This window comes from Argopecten irradians, chromosome 2 (genome assembly GCF_041381155.1).
Source record: "Argopecten irradians isolate NY chromosome 2, Ai_NY, whole genome shotgun sequence".
NCBI lineage: Eukaryota > Metazoa > Mollusca > Bivalvia > Pectinida > Pectinidae > Argopecten > Argopecten irradians.
The window spans coordinates 11,862,126-11,882,311 of record NC_091135.1 but is presented as its reverse complement, the minus strand read 5'-3'; the positions used below and the strand labels follow the sequence as shown (position 1 = coordinate 11,882,311).

General features: G+C 36.6%; 1 protein-coding gene across 1 annotated transcript; it reads left to right on the top strand.

The window, feature by feature from the left end:
* The first annotated feature begins 1,912 nt into the window (after positions 1-1,912).
* LOC138314468 (uncharacterized) lies at positions 1,913-14,582 on the top strand. Its single transcript, XM_069254823.1, has 10 exons — positions 1,913-1,998; positions 4,104-4,199; positions 5,185-5,348; positions 6,054-6,301; positions 6,756-6,948; positions 7,572-7,798; positions 8,343-8,526; positions 9,393-9,775; positions 12,592-12,918; positions 13,856-14,582. Exons 1-10 carry the CDS (start codon positions 1,991-1,993, stop codon positions 14,459-14,461), a joined length of 2,436 nt encoding a protein of 811 aa, XP_069110924.1. The 5' UTR covers positions 1,913-1,990; the 3' UTR covers positions 14,462-14,582.
* The last annotated feature ends 5,604 nt before the right edge of the window (positions 14,583-20,186 follow it).

Below are 20,186 nucleotides of genomic sequence, written 5' to 3'. Positions count from 1 at the left end.
AAATAAATTCTTTCTACCACATGTTGAAACGTGTTACGGTATTGTAATAAGAATGTATCTCAATTTATTCGGTTAGCAACACACAACAAAATGTTTGTAATGATCAATTATCGGTGTGTACGTACGTCAAACATCATATCCTCGATGCTTTAATCAAGGATTTCTTTACTTTTTACGTAAAATTTCATTTTACAGTCACAAACTTTGCCATTCACAATGTATCAAAGATACAGACTACAGGAAAATATCTAATTAAAGCTTATTCGTTGCTGAACTCCTCGACACACAAAAAAATCCGAAACTTTAATTTCTGTGCGGATTTTCTTTCATAATTACACGAAGATACCTGCTATTAGAGCATAAATTAGAGTATTTGAAACATCGAATTTCACACTTTTATCTATTTACATTCGAGCCAAAGTAATTGTACGATTAACTTCACTCAAAAGTTATCATAAAAAGTCGTTGATAGGCTTTTCCTGTGACCGTCGATATAAGTGATAGCACATCAGTTATAGTACAGCTATAAGCCACGGACTACTATGACGTCCCACGGTTTAGAGCTAGAAAATATGCATAATCGGGCGGTCAGAATTTGGGACCTCGATATCGACGGCTTATAGGTTATTCGGGTCGCGCGTGGCACGGAGAGGTTTCTACACGTGCTTATAAAGCCATTTCCAGCATGAACTGAAATTATCATTTTTGACTGCACAAATCCTTTAAATTATTTAAAAACGAATGAATTGTCAAAAGAACGATGCCGGTTTCTGTGTACTGAACTATCTGTCAAATTTTCCAATAAGTGCTTACATAATTATTAATACATAATGCTGTATGGTAGCTTTCTACCCGAGAAGCTAGAAGTTTGGGAAATCGACAGATCTTGATGATGTTTTCTCGGATTTCTCCAGTTTTGTATAAGTTTTGGCATTGAATGAAAGATAAACATGTCCGAAATACAGTTGTGTATCATTTCTAACATTTTTTTTTAATAAATGCGTTTTTAATCGCTTAAAGTGAAGCAAGGTGCCGTAAGTCACGTCTATGATAAATTCTTTATTAAAACAAAAATGTCTGCGCCAGTGATCGGGTGGCATACATAGGTACGTGTACGTAGTATAGTCAGAGCCACTCGCCTTTCACCTAGCCGACTGGGGTTCGATCCCCGGCACGAACGTGAAAAGGTTAGGGGTCACTTGCCCAATCATGTGGGTTTTTCTCTCCGGGCTCTCCGGTTTCATCCCACACTAATTAAGACCCTTTTTAAGAGGTCCTTAAATCGATCCCGTGGCCATCGAGCGTGATTTGCTTAAGTTGAGTAATATAACTTGTTTCGCAATCGATGTAAAATAAATAAAGTTTATTCTTTAGGTAGTGGTCCTTTAATACCATGAAGTTGATTATCCTTTACATTGAATACGAAAGTTTAAATCATTATTCTATAAAAATAGAACTAAGTTACATGTACATAGGTCTATGTCAGTTTCTATGTACAAAACAGTCCGTCAAACTTTCCTATAAAAGCTTGTTAGTACATGTAAATAATGCTGTATGGTAGCCTTCTTAGCTTTTTTAGAAGCTAATACTTGTGTTATTATTGTTTTTAACAAACTTTTAATTTTTGCTTCGGTGTGACATAGCGGGCCTTTAACCAAATTTAGGCCTTAATATTTTAAGGTGTGCGGTGTAACATGAAAAATATGTAGGCGATATTTAAATGTATGTCTGAGTAGGTATACGTAATTCCATTGACCTTTGGTACATTGACACGATATAAACGCTGTTGTGAGCTTATATACATGCTTCATTATTTGATTTAAAATGCACTTACTATTTATCACTATTATAATTAAGAAATGTAATTACATCTTGCATACTGGGTATTGATATTCATATGCATAATATTTCACCGACACCGGAAGCCAATATGGCCGACCCCGAAGAAAAATAAAGTAGGCCAGGAATCACCTGTAGTTGGTAAAAGATCATGGCCACGTGAGTGAAACTTGGTTTCGTGTTTATACTTTTTGTGGAATAACAAGTAATTTATTTATACGACCATGATAGCATACTGTAAGGTATTCAGAATGACCAGTACATGTAACGCAGTGATAAATCTACGTGCGCATCCCGAGTCTTTGACTCACAGAATTTTAAAAGTACCCATGAAAATTCTGGGAATGAGTACCTATAACACTGTGGGACCCATTGTTTTCACAAAAACCATTGAAAATGACCCACGATAAATAATCGTAGATTGAACACTGGTAACGTAGTCTAACCTGTAACGCGGAGCAGGACCAGGGACAGATGAGTGGGATAAACAATACATTTCTTAAATGAAATTGATACATATCGAGTGTTTAATAGAATTTGTGTTCAATGTGTGACAGCAGCGCCGATAATTGTCCGTGTTTATGCAGTGAAAACGTCGGTTTTACATATGTTACAGTTTTTATTGGGAAAATGAAATAGTCTCTGTATTCAGTATAGTGCTAGGGGAGGCAACTCCCACAAAAAAATGTTGGAACATAATAATCAACACATATCTATAAACATGAAATTTACTGTTTATGACATCATATCATTTATGATCAATCTTATAGTATGAATGCCAACTGGACTTTGGCAAATTTAACGAAGGTTGGATATAGGTAGGTCCTACTCAATACTGATATAATTGTTACTTGTTCAGTGTTACTAAACATATCTAATAGATAAATCTGAGATGATTGAAATGCCTTCATATTTGCATGCCCTGGCCTTACACCAGACATCTATCTGTCATAATGTCTTAGTCTAGTGTCAGGGCCAGAGTATCTCAGGCTACACCAGGCATCTATCTGTCATAATGTCTTAGTCTAGTGTCAGGGCCAGAATATCTCATGCTACACCAGACATCTATCTGTCATAATGTCTTAGTCTAGTGTCAGGGCCAGAGTATCTCAGACTACACCAGGCATCTATCTGTCATAATGTCTTAGTCTAGTGTCAGGGCCAGAATATCTCATGCTACACCAGACATCTATCTGTCATAATGTCTAAGTCTGGTGTCAGGGCCAGAGTATCTCGGGCTATCTGCACGTATATGATTTAAGCTTCAACAGGGGTTTATATATCTTTCAGGAGAGGCGCGCAGTACAATTGCAAATTCAGAGGGTACTTTTCTATACTATCTGTATGCTATCTAATGTAATTTAGACCAAATCAGGTGGTACCACAGCCATGTTTAACCTGCAAAAATACTGGGTACCGCCTGATAATGAAGCACCTGTTCAAATTTAAATATCATGTAATAGATCTAGACAGCATGATTTCCTTGTATTTTTGCACTGTCGCCGTGTTGGATCAAGGTAACTGCAGCTACCCTAATCCAGTCCCCCCCTCCCCACCCTGGTGAAATGTGTATAGAACATGCAAGGTTATATTTCATAGTAAGATATTATTATTAAACATATTTTCAATTCTGATTCTTTAGCTCTTGTTTCAGTGTTAAAACCTGATAATACACTGTACACTGGTCATGATATATAGTTCCCTGTAAATTAATGTATGTAATTTATTATTTATCATCCGTAAAGCCTACCAGTACTTTACGACTATGAATATATGCACATGGTTTTGGGGGTATTGATCCGAACTGTTTAATAAAAGTACTAGTATTATGATCCCTTTAAGCTTTAAAATCATAGAGGTGGTGAGCAGTAAACTTTAATTTAAGACACTCGACTCCGCCATTGCCCCTATAATCGTACTGACCTTAAATTTATAGGGGCCAATAACTACTATACTTGAACATATAATCTTGACTCCTGAATATAGTTACCCACATACATGTAGGTAAATATAAGCTTAAGATAAAACTGAACTGTAGACATACCATATTCGACCCAGTAAGCGCCAAGGGCATTTAAAAAAAATGAAAAGGTCTTTATTTATCCCCCGGCAATAGAAATTAATTGCAGGCCATAAAAAAGGAGGAGGGGCTCTTATAGGGACATGGACGCTTATTGGGTTGAATAAGGTATGCAATTTACTCTGAAATATATGTGAATTGCTGTATGACGTGCCTGAACTTGTATGAAAATTGGATTTTTCAGGTCAACTAATGCGTCTAACTGTCCAGGGCAAGATAAAGGCCCAGTTGATATGGTTACATTACCGATAGTGGATACAGACAACGTCCCATGGACAAGGTAACGTATCGAGTCCCTTTATATAAGACCACTCTCATAAACGACCACTCCTTTTATGCGACCATCTTTCTCGGGCACGAATGTTTATATTCAACAGTAAACTAATTGCTCTTAACGACCACCCTCCGTAACCAGACCATTGACCACTAAAATATGGCCCAAAGTCAGAATTTTCGTTCTAACATACCTCGATCTTGATCTCACCAATGACCATTATGTTCCCCTACCAGTCTGTACTTAGCCATATAAAACATGATTAAGCCATGTCTATATAGTCCACCCTAATGTCCTCAGACTGGACCCTGAGCCTTTGAATTGATTCTAATAAATTAAAGGTGTGAAACAATTAGCCTGTCATTTGTACATGTAATGAGTTTAATTAATGATATGCAAATATATTTATTCTACAACCAGCATTTATATTGGAATACATCGACCACATATATTTTTGCTGTATTCAGCACTGACAGATAACAGCTGTAGTGTAGAATTTCAGCATGATTGTTTGAAAAACGGACATATTTGCAACAGTGTTCTTTCAGCTTAAAGATGCTCCATCACCAACCCAGCAAAAATAATATTTATCATTTTGACAATTATTTATGTTTCACCATTCCAATGATTCGATATTTAATTGTGTATAGGGGATCTTACATGAGTTGCTATGTGATAATATGAAATTTATCAGACAAGTTCAATAATTTGATATGCCACAAGCTAAGCCTTTAGCCGTTTGTACTCATTTTACGTATAATAAATAGGATCTTTGGCAGTACAGCCAAAATTCATTATGAGCTCATAGTTGTGTGTGCAAAGTTAAAACCTATGCATTGTAAGTATTGTAAATCTCAATATCATAAAACTTATGGTGGTGAATACCTCTTCTTGATTCATGGTTATGACAATTAGGACACATAAACTTTCTGTAAAAAAGCTCAGCTAATTAATTACATTCTTGTATATTAAATGAAATCAAAATTTACAGGTTACTGGACCAACCAGGAATAACATTTCAGTCCATTCCTGTTGTGGGCCTGGATGGTCAACCGATTACTGTTAATGTCAACACGATAAATAGTCACATACAGGTACCAGCATCTGGCATCACACGACTGTCCTCAAGTGGTGTTCCCAACCGACATATTACAGGTAAGTGTATACAACAGTGTCCCCAACCGACATATTACAGACAATTACTCTATAGTGGTTATATTTCACGGGTTTATTTTAAATATACTCGCTGTACCACCGAAATCCGCTAATTTTAAACACAAGCGAAATATTAGGCACAACACTGAAAAGTATCATTATCATTACATAAAACACAACAATTAGCTACAGATAATTCAACTTCCTCATTTGCTGATTTATACCTTGTAAAAATTTTAATGTACAATGTAAATAAGCTTGAATAATACTGACTTTAAACAATGTTGATGTACAAGCTATCCGCAAAATATCTGGAGCATGCAGGTCCATTGCGAAAATTAAACCACCGAGAATATGTTCCATTTAAGCAAAAACGCAAAATATTGACCCCGTAATTTTAAAGTGCTATACAGTTTATGAGTATATATACCACAGTATCCCCAACAGACTTTAAACACTCACAGTTCTTTCAGTACTTTGATTATGAGCACTGATCTGCTCTTGGTTGTCTTATTTGGAATGAGGAATGTCAACTGGACAACAGCAAATTGAATATTAAGTACATTGTACTAGCGCATATAGCATGCTGCCTTAATTACATTCAATCTCCCATAATTGTCAACTGAAAGCAGTTCAGTGCAAATTAAACAAACAAAAATGACTTGATATGATAACAGGTTTTAATACAAAGATTTCCTTATGCAGGAGAAGTAGCCAAGAGCCTGGGTACAAGTTATTCTGTCACCAGTACTCACTTATCCTCAGTGTTCAGTGAAAGCTTAGTGCCAGTGAATATTGTTTCAACTCAGGATAGCCTTCCTTCAAACTCCTGCATGCTAGAATTTGACTCCTATCCTGACCATGAGACAGCATTCCCTAATGTCGACGAGCCTTCATCAAAGGACAGTCACCTACTTCAAGACAGTGGGCTACTAAAACCCATTACAGAAGAGGTAAATGTATATGTTCATTCTGAAGTCATGAATAAGGTTAGTTTGCAGTGTTTTAGTTTTAAGCTTCCACTATCAACAAGAGATGTGTTTAGCAGTATTACTGTACTCCAGGGGTTCTAACCACCTACGATCTGTACACTTCAGGGCTTTCTCATAGTAAAACTGGAGGCAACAGAACAGATAAGGTAATTTAGCCGCTCTTTGAAGCTTTGAAATCTCTGCATGCCTATGATTGGTACAGATTTGTTTACCTGAGCTGCCTTCAGTTTTACTATGAGATAGTCCAGGAGTGTAGAGATTGTAAGTGATTGGAACCCCTGGAGTATCAAGGATGAGTAGGTATATGATGTGTACAGAATTATTCTTAAGCAAATTTTCGCTTACTTATCAAGGTGATTGTAGCAGGCCTATTATTTTTAGCTTCTTAATTATTTTTTAATTCTTCTTCTTTTAGATATTTTCTAACATTCAAGCTTTCCTGTCGGATACAGTTTTAGATGCTATCTTGAACACCAAATCCTCATTCCTGGAAGACCTTCAGACTGGAAACAACCTTGTCTGGCATAAAGAAGCCAATGCTTGGTGTTTTTCTGGCAAACTTTTAGAGCTGCTTGGACTTCATCGTAAACTTCTTGCATTATTAAAAGGTAAAAACATCAGAGATACACTGCATATTAAGGTTGCTATAGTAATCAAGTTAGTTGTCTGTGTTTCCATTTATTTGCTTGTTTTTATGTCATTTGACTTGAATATTCGTGATGACCTAAGCCATCATGCTTCGTCCGTCCGTGTGTACTGTGCGTGGTCCGTAAACATTTTATTCAAACAACTCTCAAAAACTGAAAAAAAGCACAGGATAAATGAATGACATTGACCGTCATTCTTAGTGAAAGGTCCAAAAGGCTAAAATCTTTAAACAACTTCATGTGAATAACTAAGAGGCCATGAGACATGATGTTGGGTCTGTAGCATGTTGGGATGAAGCGCTACCAAGTTTGTTCTAATGAATGACATTGACCAGCTTCTAAGATCACAGTTTGAGTTGTCAAATAAATCAGAAACTTCCAACTTCTACAGAAGAGTTCCTAGTATACAATGTCTTAATTGTCAGCTGAAGAAAAGCTGAGCATTCCATTTGATTCTTTTGTATTGATCCAAAGTCTTTTGCTACTTCTGTTCAGATGACTGCTCTGTGAAGGCCCATGGGCCTCTTGTTTATTTCTTAATATAAACCATTATTAAAGCAAGGCTAATTGGATTATTACTAAAGGAAGCAGAATTGGTAGCTGTGGGGAAGAAGACAGTACTGCCGATAAATCCACACAGACAAACCCTACGTCTACTGCCGACTTCTCTGCCACATGTGATATTCTAGTCCCAACAGTGTCCGCTTTTGGACGGGGTATCCGACAGCCTGCCAGGCTGAACCAGTATAGTTTTGTGACAGATGATGGTCCGGAGGAGGAAAAACCAAAAAGACCACGCCGAAAGAGAAAGGTAGCATAAGTTCTACAGACTTTGAGCACTTTGATTCAATTATTAAGTGTTTATTCAGTTATTAAATTATTAAGAGTACATGTAGGTAATTTTTTCCAGCAGAAGATAGAGCTAGTAGATAACGTAAATTCAATAGACATTTAACACTATGATTTTTAGCTGGCTTGGTCCAAAGAAATGCATATTGCTCATATCTTGTATGTACATTATCGACTTCTTGTCAATAATTAAGAGGTCTAGATACCCGATATTTGGCATGTAACATGTTGAGATGAAGGGCTACCAAGTTTATTCCAAATTCAGAATTTTTAGCTCATTTGATGTTTTGTATTTTATCCAATTTCGTTTTTATTACTGTGCACTTGTACTATTTGCTGTATTGCATTAATGTTCAGATGACCATTAAGCACTCCTGTTAAGGCCGATGGATGTTGATCAGCTTGAATATCTTTCAATGTTTTTAATGATGAAGCTTTTGAAGAGTCTGGAATTACTAGGTGCTCGGATTAGATCAGACTAAATAATCAACCCATTGTTTTTCCAGGCAGATCATGTGTATAGGCATATCAACCCTGTAGAACAAGTGAATTATTACCTACCTGGTGGCAAGTCTAAGCAACAACATCCGGTTAGTAGAGAACACAGAGAGTCGGATAAAGGCAGAGAAAACCTACAACCATCTGAGGATGGGGAGGCAAAGAGTAGCAATGGTTACTCAGAAAATGAAGGTAACATATAAGGATCTATGGTGCATAATGACAATGGAAAGTACTGGAAGGAAGGGGGGGGTAGTGCTGAAAAAGTACTGGATTTGCTGTGTGTGGGGGGGAGGGAGGACAGAATGCATCCTTGAACAAACAAACTTTCGATTTCTCCTAAAAATGTATTAGAAATGCACACATATTCTCCATAGATATTAAGGTTACAAGGATGTGGCCTATGGCTTCTTAGACTTAGCAAAAAAAGGCTGAACATCCTTAGGGGAAGGGCAACAGAGTTTGTATAAATTTTGGCTCTGATCTCCCAGGTGCAGGAGGGGTTATGCCCAATAGATGAAATATAAGTAAATTCTTTAAATCGCTATTAGTCATAGAGTTCTACATGAATTGTATCCAAATTTTGTCCCTGGGCTAGTAGGAATTAGGTCTGTTAGAAGTTATAGGTAATTTTTTAGCAATTGAACATACTTCTATACATTACATAGTTTAATTAACCTAGTACATAATATTTCTTTTCAAACACTTTTTCCGAGATTATTCCAATTTATGACTAAACGAGGGAGTCATTCATGTGTTAATCACGATATAAATATACTGGTATGGTGTCACAAAGGAAAGAAATCATAATAATTAATTGTGAAAGATTGATATGTTATGAGTATGGAAAGGTTAAAATGTTGCTGAATATTTTAGACTCCCACCTTTCCTTCTTTGTTACAATATTTAGCTATATAGGTACCCTGTTCACTAATAAGGACAAATACAGATAATAGTGGCTGACCCATTAGAAAGAGAGCATTTGTATTGTTGTTATTTCTAGTGTTAATAATATATTTTATCTTGTTATATCTATCTTCAAACATTCGTTTTTTCAGATGTGACCAATATTCCAAAGAAAAAGACTAGGAAGGACTATGAAACTCTAGCACCATATAAGTATTTTTGCAAGCTTTGTTCATTTAAGTCTAAAAGAGAAAGCCATTTTGCCAAGCATATGAAGCTACACACAAGCAGTACAGAGATATATGAATGTAAACAATGTGATTTTAAAACAATCCGCAGCAGTACTCTGAAATGTCATGAAGTCTGCCACAGCAAATTTCTCTTCAGTTGTGACCACTGCAAGTACCGTTCAACAAGCTTGGTCCTACTCAGTAAACATATCAAAGTCAAACACCGACAGGCCTCGGACAAAAGTCCTCATCCCAGAAACGTGGTTTACCTTCGCTGCCAGCAGTGTCCCTTCAAAACTGTCAGTGTGTTGAGGTAATAAGCCAAAGTTTACAGTTCACTTTATTCTTAGAAAAAACATTTTTAGGTCATTGACGAAGGTCAGGATGACTATTGTCATCGTGTTTCGCCGTCGTCGTGCGCCGTCCGCCGTCGTGTGCGCCGTGCGTCGTGCGTAAGACTATTATACAAAGCACTCCTCCTTCATCTTTGAATATAGGTTTACCAATACCATGCATCACTTTATTATTTTATATAAATATGAGCCTGGTCCGACCCCTAGGGTCAGAGGGGCGGGGCCACAAAAGGGCAAATTTTCTTAATTTTAGCTTTAAAATCCTACTCCTCCTTCATCCTTGGATGGATTTCATCCATATTTGGTTTGAAACATCATTGGGGTAGGGCAATCATATTTTATATAAATGAGTCTGGTCCGACCCCTAGGGGCTGAGGGGTGGGGCCCCAAAGGGCAAATTTTCTTATTTTAGCTTTAAAATCCTACTCCTCCTTCATCCTTGGATGGATTTCATCCATATTTAGTGTTAAACATCATTAGGTAAGGACATTCATATTTTATATATTTGAGATAGGTGTGACCCCTAGGGGCTGAGGGGTGGGGCCCCAAAAGGGCGAATTTTCTTATTTAAAGCTTTAAAATCCTACTCCTCCTTCATCCTTGGATGGATTTCATCCATATTTGGTGTGAAACATTATTGATGAAGGACATTCATATTTTATATATTTGAGATAGGTGTGACCCCTAGGGGCTGAGGGGTGGGGCCCCAAAAGGGCGAATTTTCTTATTTAAAGCTTTAAAAACCTACTCCTCCTTCATCCTTGGATGGATTTCATCCATATTTGGTGTGAAACATCATTTGGGAAGGACAATCATATTTTATATAAATGAGCGTGGTCCAACCCCTAGGGGCTGAGGGGTGGGGCCCCCAAAGGGCAAATTTTCTTAATTTTAGCTTTAAAATCCTACTCCTCCTTCATCCTTGGATGGATTTCATCCATATTTGATGTGAAACATCATTGGGGACGGACAATCATATTTGATATAAATGAGCCTGGTCCGACCCCTAGGGGCTGAGGGGTGGGGCCCCAAATGGGGAAATTTTCATAATTTTAGCTTTAAAATCCTACTCCTCCTCCATCCTTGGATGAATTTTATCCATATTTGGTGTGAAGCATCATTGGGGAAACACAATTATATTTTATATAAATGAGTCTGGTCTGATCCCTAGGAACTGAGGGGTGGGGCCCCAAAAGGGCAAATTTTCTTAATTTTAGCTGGCTCACTTCCTGTTTTAAGGTTTCAGTCTCCGATCTCAATGAAAATTGGTCTATAGGGGTTTTAATTGATGCCGAACAACATGCAAACATTTTCGTAAAGATTTTGGTATTCCAAGATGGCCGCTGGCCCACTTCCTGTTTTAAGGTTTCAGTCTCCGATCTCAATGAAAATTGGTCTATAGGGGTTTTAAATGATGCCGAACAACATGCAAACATTTTCGTGAAGATTTTGGTATTCCAAGATGGTCGCTGTCCCACTTCCTGTTTTAAGGTTTCAGTCTCCGATCTCAATGAAAATTGGTCTATAGTGGTTTTAATTGATGCCGAACAACATGCAAACATTTTCTTAAAGATTTTGGTATTCCAAGATGGCCGCTGGCCCACTTCCTGTTTTAAGGTTTCAGTCTCCGATCTTAATGCAAATTGGTCTATAGTGGTTTTAATTGATTCAGAAGGGGGAACTTTAGGTAAGGACAATCATATTTTATAAAGGACCGAGGTAAGACCCATGGTGATAGTATGACCGAGGTCCAAAATGGGAGCTTTACTGAAATTTGGCTTTAAAATCTGACTCCTCCTTATATTAATCCTTGAATGGGTTTCGACCATATTTGGATGAAGGGCTACCAAGTTTGTTCAACAAATGACATTTACCTTTTTCAGAAACTTAGATTCAACTAAGGAGTTCCTTGTATTGTTTATATTAATCGTTAACCAATACTTTATACTGTGACTTTGTTGTTTTGTGCCATGAGTCAGATGACCGTTAAGGCCCATGGGCCTCTTGTTAAGATGCTCCTCGACTGACGAATGGTTTTTTTTTCAGTCGAAAATAGGAGCAGATGAAATAGTATTTTTCTTCAGTATAAAAGTTACTTACTCTACACTCTTACCATCATTGTAAAGTTTGAGCTTCTAATTTTTCTTTGAGATAAAATATTAAAGAAAATTAATTTTGTCCCGAAAAAATTTCATGACACTATGTCCTGTTTGAATGAAGTACTGACTGCGAATGCACCAAAAGCAAAATAAATTATTTGATATTGTTTTTTTTTTTGTGTTAATTAGACATATATTTATACACAATTTAACATCAATAATTGTTCAAATGATGAGTATCATTTATACTCTAGACATATATTTATACACAATTTAACATCAATAATTGTTCAAATGATGAGCATCATTTATACTCTGTCGGCAGTGGAGCATCTTTAATCATTACAAAAATTGAATTCTTTTAAGTGCTGTATTGTTTTAAAAGTAAAAATCTTAATAATAAATTATTAACTCATTGAACCAATGAAGTTAACTGCTTGAGTCATTTTATAATGAACAATATCAAGTTGGCGTTGGAGTACAATTGTAAATATATTTAAAGGTTTACCTCCCCTTGTTTCAAGTACTAGTTCAGTCACCTGATGTGGAAAATGGCCAAAACCTGAAAGTTATTGTAACAGACACTAGTTCAAAAAGGCGTTAATACCTTTTTGGTCTCTTGTTTTTCTAAACAATTTGTATTGAAAATTTGTAAAATAAAATTTTCAGGCACAAAAATTTGCTCAACACTTGAAAAGTCACGGAACATCAGCAGCTATAGCTGAAGAAACGGCTAAGTTATTACAGAAAGAAGAGGAAACCTTGACTACTGAACTTTTTTGTAAAGACTGTAACTACAAAACCACGCGTAAGGAACACTTGGCACGGCATAGGAACAATGTACACTCTGACATTCGACCTTATCTGTGTGACCTCTGTGGCTGTTCATTCAAGCGTGCAGACACTCTGACTGCTCATAAAGTCACCCACGTGGATAAGAAATATCGTCTGTATCAATACAAGTGTAAAGAGTGTGACAAAGACTTCAGGTCGCGGGTAAGTTCACAAGGTCATTTGTGGGTTCATAAGGTCAAAGGGGAATACATAGGTCACGGTTAAGTTCAATTAGTCATTTGTGGGTTCATAAGGTCAAAGGGGAATACATAAAGCTATGTGAAAGGTCACTACTAAATTAATTTAATTTGTATGGCACTTTTAAAGCCCTGGTAATTAGGTACACTTTACACCATGGTGCATCATCTGTCCATTGTCAACTTTTCCCTTTCAACAACTTCTCAAATACCATGAGCCCTGATATTTGGAATACCTGGTATAGCATATATAAGTTGGTCACAGATGCAGGGCCGAGACTAAATATTGTGGAAAAACACCCAACTTACTCTCCATTAATCTTTTTTTTTTTTTCACAGTACAAATATTTTATCCCCCCCAGCTATATATGATGTGTATATACATTTGTGGCATTGCAAAAAATACATATACACATCAGTGTTTTGCTAAGAGCTGCCAGCAACCCTGACTGTCAATAATGAGTAGGTACAAACCCTAATGTTGCTTGGATGAAGCATAACTAATTAAAGTTTGTTCAAATGAAATCCATTGACCTACATTCAATGTTACAGGGAACAAATATGGTAAAATCTTGTAGTTACTTATTGTTCTTGATTAGTATACCTAGAAACCTGATATTTGGCCTTCCTTATGCTGGGAGAAGTAGCTGCCAAGATTGTTCAAAAGATTTGATTGATTTTGACCTTCATTCAAGGTCACAAGGATAAAAAGATTTGACTCCATTACAGGGTCTTCAGCAGAACAATTTAGATAAGAAATTAAAACAAAGTTTCACATATCAGCAATACTCATTGGTGGCATTGGAACGCATTTATTAATTAGTAATTAGGTTCAAAGTTCCTAACTTTTGCTATAAGATTCATATTAAAGGTTAAAACAAATGAATCTGTTATTTTTGTAGGCTCATCTTTCAGAACACATGGCCATGCATTCCAGTCTACGTATGTACTTGTGTGACATTTGCGGTGTTGGTTTCAAGCGAAAATCCTGTCAGCAGAAACACATGAAGTCAATTCACCTGAATCCACGTTCTTTTCAATGCCGTGACTGCACTAAGAGTTTCAACACTAAGTATGCCCTTCTACGCCATGCTCGGACACACGATATTGCAATTCCAAACCAAGTACACCAAGAGATTTCACTTCAACAAATACAAATTACTCATAACTTTCAGTGTTCAGAGTGTGAGAAAACGTTTGACACCAAATATCTCTTGCTGCGACACATGCAGACCCATGACCCGTCCATACAAATCCCAGAAGTACAGGAGTCGCTGCCTCAGATTGAGTCACAGATAGCGACATTTGAGACCCTAGATGAGCAGGCACTGGAGGGCCAGACCCAGGAGTTGAGTGTACAGGACATTATTACAGGGGGCCAGGTACTAGAGGAATATCACCAAAGCAATTTGAGCAACAATGAGGCAGCAATGGCTACCATATACCTGACAAATCCTCTACCACTCAACTTATCTCCAGTGTTGCCAGAACAAGGCTCATTCAAGTAGGAATTAAAGCAATGTGTAGTATCCTGTTTCTCTTTATCAAATTTCAATTTGTGGTAGATGCCTTTTTAGCTCATCTGCTACAATGGCAAGAGAATATAAATATAGGTATAGTAGAGTGTCATTATACGTTAGTGTCATTCCTTCGTTGTCCAGTCGTCTAGCAACATTTTTTCCCATTTACACAACTTCTCAAAAGCCAATTAAACGTAGAACCTTATAATGCACCAGTTATATACTAGGATGAAGCATTTCCTATTTATCAAACTGAAATGTGATTGTAGGAATATGAACACTTACTGTAAGGTAGGCCTATACTTTTGATAACTAGGCCAATTTGCATGACGCTACATCGGAAGCTATGGAGATTGTTTCAAATTCTAAAATGGTTTGTGATACGCTACGACATTCCACCTGAATATTTTTTCAACAAGTGAAACTTGCCTACACATAACATTGCATGGCTAAAATCATTAAATAAATCAAATAAAAGTAATAAAGTGAAAATTAGATGATATTTCTGAAGATTTGCTTTTCCTGTCATAAATGGGAATGGATTTTGAAACACAAGAAGTAACGTTGGTCGCAAGAAATGATAAAAAGGGGACCCGTCCCGACTGAAAGCAACTGCTTACAGATTTCTTTATCCTAAATATGGAGAAAATCAAAATAAACAGACATAAACCATACGTAATATAAAAAAGGTATGAACTTAAATGTTTTTGGAAAAATAATCAAATATGACACATATTATATTTAGTACACAATGAAATGGGGGTAGTGTTTTGAATAACTTCAAGCTTGCAAAATTGTGAAATGTTTTTATATGATATTTGAAAAGTATATCATCTTTAGTATGTCATATGCAAATATTGGGAAATTGGCACTTTTTCATTGATTTTTTAAAGATTGAAAATATGTTAAAACATGGTTACGAAAAAAATTGTCCTGAAAAAAAAGAGAATTGGTTAGTTTATGTAAAAATACAATATTCAAGACAAAAAATCAACAGGATTAAATATTCATCTTAATATTATTAGCTCACCTGGTCCAAAGGACCGAGGTGAGCTTATGGGATACCGCAGCGTCCGGCGTCTGTCGTCCGGCGTCCGGCGTCCGTCAACAATCGACTTCTTCTCCATAACCGCTGGTCGGATTTCAACAAAATTTGACTGGTAGCATCCTTATGGGCTACTTACTGAAAATTGTACAAATGATGGGGCTGACCCCCCGGGGGCCTGAGGGGCGGGGCCAAAAGGGGTCAATTTGGCTATTTCCTTATAAACGACTTCTTCTCTGAAACCAAGCATGGGATAGCACCCATAATGCAATGGTAGCATCCTTATAGGGTGGGGATTCAAAATTGTACAAATGATGGGGCTGACCCCCCGGGGGCCTGAGGGGCGGGGTCAAATGGGGTCAATTTGGCTATTTCCATATAAACGACTTCTTCTCTGAAACTAAGCATGAGATAGCACTCATAATGCAATTGTAGTATCGTTATAGGGTGGGGATTCAAAATTGTACAAATGATGGGGCTGACCCCCGGGGGGCCTGAGGGGCGGGGTCAAAAGGGGTCAATTTGGCTATTTCCATATAAACGACTTCTTCTCTGAAACCAAGCATGGGATAGCACCCATAATGCAATGGTAGCATCCTTATAAGGTGGGGATTCAAAATTATGCAAATGATAGGGCTGACCCCCGGGGGCCCTGAGGGGCGGGGTCAAAAGGGGTCAATTTGGCTATTTCCATATAAATGACTTCTTCTCTGCAACTAAGCACGGTATAGCACCCATAATGCAATGGTAGCATCCTTGTAGGCTGGGGATTCCAAATTGAGCAAATGATAGGGCTGACCCCCGGGGGGCCTGAGGGGCAGGGTCAAAAGTGGTCAATTTCCATATAAATGACTTTTTCTCTGCAACTTAACATGGGATTGCGCTCATAATGCAATGGTTACATCCTTATAGGGTTTGGATTCAAAATTTTGCAAATGATGGGGCTGACCCCCCGGGGCCTGAAGGGTGGGGTCAAAAGGGGTCAATTTGGCTATTTCCATATAAACGACTTCTTCTCTGCAACTAAGAATGGAAGAGCACTTATAATGCAATGGTAGCATCCTAATAGGGTTGGGATTTGAAATTGTTACAAATGATAGGGCTGACCCCCGGGGCCTTAAACGGCAATAGATGCGAGGTCAAAAAGGTCAATTAGGCTACTATTTTCATATAAATTATTTTGTCTCTGAACCTATGTATTGGATAGCATATTTGTATGGTATCAATAGCATCATTGTATGGTTGTGATTCAAAATTAAACTTTGGGAGTCAATTTTGCTTATTTTTCTATTACTAACAAAAAACCAGGTGAGCGATACAGGCCCTCTGGGCCTCTTGTTGCAAACTTAATTTTATCAGTTTTCGATCAGCCATTTATCTATTTTTGATCAGTTAAATTGCACAGTTGGTATATTTCAAGTTCAAATATTTCAAAACGTAGTTCTAGCAGTGATCTACAATCTCATTTCACAATGTTATAAGTATTAAATTCATTTCATAGATATGCTTTCAACTTATCAAACCAGGCTTGGATTTCTTGAAAAAGTCCAAAACTGACTTAAGTCTGTTTTCATATAAATTACATAAGGAGAAAAAGTTAAGTTTTGACTTAAGTCTGCACTTTTGTTTAGAGAAATCGGAGTCATAACTTTTCAGTCTTTAAAATCTTATGTTACTATTGTAAATTGGGATATTTTGGATGTGGTAGAATATGGTTTGTGATGGATTTGGCTCAAAAGGCATAAAACTTATCCAATCAAAATTTAGCTACAGGTCAATATCAAAACCTAAAATTCTGGAACTACATTATAACATATTAATCTTAATTAAGCTGCATGTATTGTGAACCTACTCATGACTGTGGACGATTGAATCTTGTGGCAAGTAGAAATTGCGAAAATAAATTATCGCGAAACAATGTATAGATATAGTAGAACTTTATGACTCTAAATTTAAAAAATCTAATCATCTAATCCAAAAAAGTAGTTTGAAATATTGACATGAAACTAATTCGACACGAAAGTAAGTTGGTTATAGTATAAAGTACACATCATATATTCTTATATCTATAAATCCATTTGCATCAGGTTTGTATATTTGTAGGACGTTTTACACGAATATTTCAATCGCTCGTGTTTTAACGATAACTTCATACAATACAAACGCATAGTGTAACAAATACTCTCAGCATTTATATTCACAACATGAATCCATCGCGCTACTTCCATAAGCAATATGCCAGAACCACTGGCCCTAATACTTATTGATAATACAGAAAAAGGATTATCTACATGAGAAAAAAGACAGAAACCTTGTCGGAAACATGAACACAGCATGCAGCAAGTAAAAATAAGAACTGAAGGACAAAAGGGAAAGAAAAGGAAAAAATCAAAGAGACTTGATATCAGCAAGAAAGATATTTTCTCTAAACGAAATATAAAGGACATATTTCTAAAAGCAGCACAAAGAGCCAGATTAGCTCACAGTGGCAAAAAGTGTTGGGGAAAAAATCAGGGGTCGTGACAGTGAAAATGTGAAATTAAAATGTCAAAATTCAATTATTGTGTTTAGATTTTTGTTGCTTGACACTCAAATTAAGGCAAGGATGATGTTTTTATGAAAGGAGATTTTTCAGCTTCCGCCCCTGGTCCTGGACCCCCAGTTTATTTTCAGATATTTTTCAAACCTACCAAAATCATGCTTACTGTACATACCTGATTTGTTACAAAAATTGCAAATGCAATACGTTATAGATGAGCAAACGGGTCCCTTGATCAATGAGAATACTTCAAAGTGAGTATTGTGAAACATGTTAGAACTGGGCCGCACCATATATCGGGGAAACTGGAAGGAGATTTGGAATCCGTCTGAAAGAATACCGAAAAGGCGCTGAAGCCAATGTAGGCAAGCCATTCACAGGATCAATATGAAAATAATATAAGTCCCAGATCATCAAATCTGTCATCTTAGACCACGGTGCACAGCAAATCATGTGGTTAATTGGGAGCATTCCAAAGTTACTGACAAAGAGAGCAATACCTTCAGGCGACATGTGAAAGAAACTATCTGGATACGTAGCAGGAGACATGTTATAATTCGGGATGAGGGGACCTTAAACTTTCGAACATATATGACCAGATACTTACCTAAATGTAGATGAATCGGCGGTCCATTCTACATTCAACTCGGCTGTTCATTAGAGTAGCTGTGTTGTAACTAAACTAAGACATTAAGCCCTACCAATCAATCGATCTAAAAACTTTTACTTGTTCATCACTCGGTAATAAATTGCATTTTTGACCTGCAAAAAAAATATGGTTTTACCCTATATTACCCGCAACATAACATTTTACTTATTTTTTCATACAGATTTGAGTTTGTTTTATAGAAAAACAGTTGCCACAAATCATCATTTTGGGAAAGTGATTTTCATTGTAAAGGTGTTATCGGTCATACATTAAGTAATATTTTTCTAGATCAGATTTTACAATTTTTAAATCTGAAAAGAGCAAAAATGGCAATGCTGGCAAAATTCATAAGATTTTGAGGCGTATGCATCCTTCATTATTTCTTCGATAGACTAAAATTATTGTATCATTTCAACTTATTGTCAACTTACTTGTTTCTTTCTATAAAACCGATGTCATATTTCAAGTATTGCAAAAATGGCTGATATTGTACTTTAAAATTGGTCAAACGTATGACTTTATTCTTGTTTTTTGGGGGTATTGAAAAACAACTTTCCGAATTTAGATTTGGGTGACTTTTTAGGTCATCGTAGACGAAGTCTCAAGTTACCTATTCTATATATAATTGGCTTTTTGTCGTTAATCGCTCGTCATGTTTCCATAAAATTGCAAAAGCAAATGCAATGAAATTTCGCACAAACTTTCTATGATATCAGATCATTATATGACACAGATTTGATGTCGTCAAATACTTTAGTTCATATTTGAAAAACACATTTATGAGCATTATTTGTTCAATTTTTCATAGGAAATGAGTCAGACAAATTAGAATTATTAGCCTAAGATAGCATTTTTTATAATATCATATCCAAATAGGTCCTGGGGCAAAAAAAAACCGTCAAAATGACTAAACTTTACAAAAACGTTTTGAATTCACAGATGTAATGGAATCAAATTACTCTTCATAGATTAAAAGGCCAAATTGATGAAATCACTGACTGACTTTAAGAGGCTGACGGGTCAATACTAGTATATAGTGGATTTATATATATCTCGTTCATATTGTATCCGACGGTTAAGGTGTAAGACCCTGTTTAAACAAGTGATATTTTGTATGCCTATATATACATGTATCACTTGAACACTTAGTTGATATAAACTGTCAAACATTGAGCCGTACCTTAGTTATTACTATTGACTAGTAGATTGTTGTGTTTGTAAATTTTGGCAACATATATGCAAAATATTGAACATTTTAGTTTAGTAAGTCCACAGGGCTCGGAGCACATTTCTGTTAATAACTATGCCATTATGTTTACTTGTGTCTATGGCATGTACAGGGAGCGCTTGTTCGACCAGATTTGACTTTACAAAAGCATACACATCGAGTCCTTTTTGACACTGTCATGTAAGTGGCGGTTGTAGATTATAACATGCACATATGACATAGATGGAGACAGTCCAATTGATAATGTACATA

What these genes read in the sequence shown, in the direction of transcription:
- LOC138314468 (XM_069254823.1), top strand. An exon ending in GACAACGTCCCATGGACAAG is followed by an intron (nt 4,200 to 5,184) that starts GTAACGTATCGA and finishes CAAAATTTACAG; the next exon opens with GTTACTGGACCAACCAGGAA. An exon ending in ACAAAGACTTCAGGTCGCGG is followed by an intron (nt 12,919 to 13,855) that starts GTAAGTTCACAA and finishes TTATTTTTGTAG; the next exon opens with GCTCATCTTTCAGAACACAT.